Source organism: Trachymyrmex septentrionalis, unplaced genomic scaffold (assembly GCF_001594115.1).
Source record: "Trachymyrmex septentrionalis isolate Tsep2-gDNA-1 unplaced genomic scaffold, Tsep1.0 scaffold59, whole genome shotgun sequence".
In the NCBI taxonomy this organism is placed as follows: Eukaryota; Metazoa; Arthropoda; class Insecta; order Hymenoptera; family Formicidae; genus Trachymyrmex; species Trachymyrmex septentrionalis.
The window spans coordinates 673,886-678,325 of record NW_017305767.1 but is presented as its reverse complement, the minus strand read 5'-3'; the positions used below and the strand labels follow the sequence as shown (position 1 = coordinate 678,325).

Below are 4,440 nucleotides of genomic sequence, written 5' to 3'. Positions count from 1 at the left end.
ACAATATACAAAAACAAAAATAAACCCCCCCTCCTCTATGCTACAATATATATATATATATATATATATATATATATATATATACACATTATGCCTATACTAAGGATGGTGTAGGTGACCAATTGTGTGAGAGATCCTTAAATTTTTCGCAGAGAGGTTCTAGATATTTCTAGATCTCTACGACTTTCCCTCTGGGTAAGTATGTTCAAATTCTCACCCGAGTGCCACTCAGGTATCAAGGTGCAAATCCATGCAGCGGAATAACGGAACGCAGAACGAGAGCAGAACCAATCACGAGCGTTTCGCAGTTTTCGTTACGCGGTTCCGAATCCCTTTATCTCCATGGAGCGCAATGAGCGCAAGCGGAATCAACAACAAGTTCATAAACAAGGGATGCGTTTCGATATTCATTGCCAGTGCTGAAATTATACAATATACGTTACGTGCGCTATAGATTTTCAACGCATCAAAGGATGGCATGATGCCTGGAGAGCACCCAAAGGAATCCGAACATACCCCTAATTGGTATTACCAGAGAGAAACCTGAGAGAGGATATGACAGCCCAAAAAACCTGTAATTGCAAAATGCTGTCCCCTGACAAAGTGAATGTAAACTACATAGCAAGATCCACTTTTCTGAGGGTACATACGTCCACTTTTCAAGGCTGCAGATGATAAATCGATATTTGGTTCGTATAATCGTGCTACATTTACAAACTGTGGATCAGAAATTTTCATCTCTGTGCGTGATGTTTACTTTGCTTAAAAATATTAATATTAAGGTTATATTACCCATTTTTACAAATGTGTTAATATTTATATTTTAAATATAAACTATATACATATGAAAGTTGTGTTTCAAGTATTTTATTTTTATTAAACACATTTTTACAGTTTTACTTCACTTACTTGTTATTATTTTCTTATTACAATATTAAAATTTGAAAAGCAGCATATAATGTTAAAATTAATATCCAAATTTTTTTGTATATTTATAAAATGCAATTATTTAAGTTTCATTCCGACTGCAAGAATTAGATGTTTTGTAAATAAGGGAATTTAATATATTTTGTTAACAATAAAATAAATTTAAAAAAGAATTGATGAACCAAGCTAGTTAATTATATGTGCTTGTAATTATAAATTTTTATATATACAAAAATTTAAATAAAGTCAAGAGTTTCAACCTAAAATATTTTGTTTATTTACAGAATATAACAATGCAATTTCTGCATTCCAGTAAAACTTTACATAATACAGCTTGAATATTTAAAGTACTTATATAAAAAAAAGTGAGATTTTTGTAATTATCTTATATATATACATACAATAATATATACATTTCCATACATCTCCATTAGAGCACAGATAAAAAAATACTGTCTCTTAACAAAATAATTTTTTATACATGTTCTAAACCATCGCTATATTTTTTATTTTTTGTATTTTATATATATATATTATACTAGCTCTCTGGTGCTAATAAACAATACTATTATCTCTCTGATTAGCACTATGATAAAGTTCTGAGAATTTTTTCAGAATTTTTTAATATTATATTTTCTCAAGTTGGTAAAATATAGTTGCCAATAAAAAAAGTAATATTAAAAAGTCAATAAAAAAAATCCTGAAAAAATTCTTAAAAATTCTACGAGAATAAAATAAACAATTTTTGTCTTTTGCAATTTTTCTGTAAAGTTGATAGTATTTGAGAAAAAAGTTGTTGAAGATCTATATTTGGCAATTTTTAGTAATTAATAATCTGTTAACTATTGCAAAAATTGCAAAATGATAGAAGACTTTTCGACTCAGTTTAATGCCATCTATTTTCCTGAGTTATTGCAATAGTCTCGCTGGACGTCCTGTATATACTAAGGCATTAGATATGTAGATATTCCTACCACCATTTTGGTTCTACTTGATTATAGTATAATAGAATATAGTCAGAGAGAAACCTTCAAAATAAGATACATTATATTTATTGATCAGAGAAACAATACACTGTTCTATAACTATGTTCCAAAATTTACTGCCAGTACTAAAAATCTATAATGCTCATAACGTAACTGTAACATTTTCAGTGGCAATAAATTTAAAACGCAGCCCTTGTTATAATTTATACATTTTTTATCACGTATGCATATTATACATTTGCATACCTTTTTCACACTTGTAATCCTAAAATCCTGAAATTTTAAATAACATTCTTTGTATCGATAACTACGATTAAAATACTGTTGCATATGTGAGTTTATTAATGTAATACATCCATCTACATTTTTAAGATTTCTGTCGCCTATCTTCTTATAAGAAATTCACATGTGATAAGGTAATATAAAAAAAATGAAGGAAAAAAAGTATGGCTGCTTTAATATTGAAGTAATAATGGTATTAAAAAGTATTATACATTATCTTCAATGAGTCATTATTCTCCTGTCTCGTGTGTATAATTGTTTATTCAAAATAAGACTTAAATTAAATTTTTGTAATCTAGATCGTTGATTTAGTATATAACACCGAGTATCATTTAACAATCTTAATCTTAGAATTATTCTTAGATAGTTTATTCTCAGGTTTCACTTCACCGAATCTGGCCTTTCTTTTCTCCAATCGTTCAGCCATCTCAACCTAAAAGAAACAAAAGATTTAAAATAAAATCAGTGTGATAGAAAAATGATATATATAAAGGCGATCAAAACTCTGATTAAATTAATTAACTATTTTATTAAGAGCAATACAAATATAAAACTTATATTAGTTATTAGAATTATATTCAATATATCAAAAAAAGATTAAAAATAACGAATATTAAAGATTGTATATTAGAGATTGTGTTAAGCAATTCTGTAATTTTTGTTAATAGAGTTAATTGTCGATTTAAGTAATTGAAGTTTCAAAATCGCCCTAATGTCCGTCTTTACCAATGTGGACTTTAATCTTAGTGTAACGTACTTTTTATATGAAATAAAACTATACTTTATAATAAAATTATACTTTTTATTTTTTCTTAGTTCTAAGAATCTAAAAGTGAAAAGTAAGTTAAACAGAGATTATAGTTAATTTATGTTGGTAAAAGTAAATGTAAGTGTCGTCCTATGATTTTTTACGTAATGTAATTAGAGATGTTACACGTTTACTGTTATGTCAATGGAACTGTTATGACAAACAACTGTTATGTGTATGGAACTCAATTTCCGTATGTTCCATGAAAAAATTCGATAGAATACATAATAACCAATCATATCTTTATATTTTTTTAGATTATTTCAACAGAAATAGCAAAAGTTGCAATTCATTGATAGCGAATGTAATACATCCCATATGGAAATGAGTTTTACGTAACGCCTCTAATTAATTACATGAGATATTATGGGAAAAATCTATGCTATAGTATGACATCCTAAGTTTTCAAAATATATGTATATATTTGCATAGTTAAGAACCATGACATACAAAAAAACTTGAAACAGTAAAACATAAACAATAAATAAATCGATTAATCACAATAGATCTTAGTCATAACGTAAACAATGGCGAATCCAACATATTGATTTCCTTAGTGCTTAAAGGCTTTTTACAATAAATCATTATCTAAATTTAAGCCGTAAGAACCTATCGATTATATCGATTGTTCTTCTCACATTCGATTGTAATTAACAAATTTCTTATGGCTTAAGACTTAAAAATTAGATAATGGCTTATTGTAAAAAGCTTCTATTTAAGTTTTACTGTGTCATGGCCCTAACTCTATTTTTGCTTACCTTCTCCATCAAAGTAGATACTGAAGTACCAAACCTTTCTGCACGTTTCTTCAATACTTCATATGTAGTAGGCTATGAAAAATTTATTGATAATTGTCATAAAAAATAATTCTATAAATTATTATTTTATTTTAATAACATAAACTATACCGTAAACTATAAATTGCTTACCACGGGTGTCTTTATGGATGCAGCCGATTTATTATTTTGATTATTTACGTTAAAACGAGCTAATCTAGCCTCCTTCTTTGCCGCCTCGGATAATGGCATTCCAAATTTCTTAGCTCTCATTTCCAATCTCTATTAAAGAATTAATACACTCATGTATTAATAAATAATATAATATAAAACAAGCGCGTTCGTATCGTGTGTTTGAAGTAAATGAATTTTATTACTTGGTAATCTAAATTCTAATGGATAAGAATAATATAATTTTTAGCTACCTCTTTTGTGCTGAGCTCGGATAGTTTAATAATTTTTTTCTCCGGCGGGGCGTCATCATTTTCGATCACTTTCGCTCCTTTATTTTCCTTCTTCTCCATTTGGTCATTCTTTATTTCTTCCAATACAGATTTGCGATTTAGAACTATCTTTTTTGCATTGGAATTGTTGGTTATAGTATCTATAGACAATTTTCGTTTCTCAGGGGTCTCTTGTGAGTCTGGTTTACTTGATAATT

At 28.0% G+C, this 4,440-nt stretch overlaps 1 protein-coding gene across 1 annotated transcript in view; it reads right to left on the bottom strand.

Annotated features, from left to right (window-relative positions):
* Positions 1-2,358: 2,358 nt before the first annotated feature.
* The window catches only part of LOC108752194 (SAP domain-containing ribonucleoprotein), a 4,025-nt gene continuing 1,943 nt past the window's right edge, over positions 2,359-4,440 (bottom strand). Inside the window, exons 4-7 of the mRNA XM_018492867.1 lie at positions 4,205-4,440; positions 3,933-4,061; positions 3,762-3,833; positions 2,359-2,628 (exon numbers count right to left, since the gene is read on the bottom strand). The exon at positions 4,205-4,440 is cut by the window's right edge and continues 11 nt beyond it. Coding sequence (XP_018348369.1) covers positions 2,524-2,628; positions 3,762-3,833; positions 3,933-4,061; positions 4,205-4,440 — 542 coding nt within the window. The 3' untranslated portion in view covers positions 2,359-2,523. The remainder of the gene's footprint in view (positions 2,629-3,761; positions 3,834-3,932; positions 4,062-4,204) is intronic.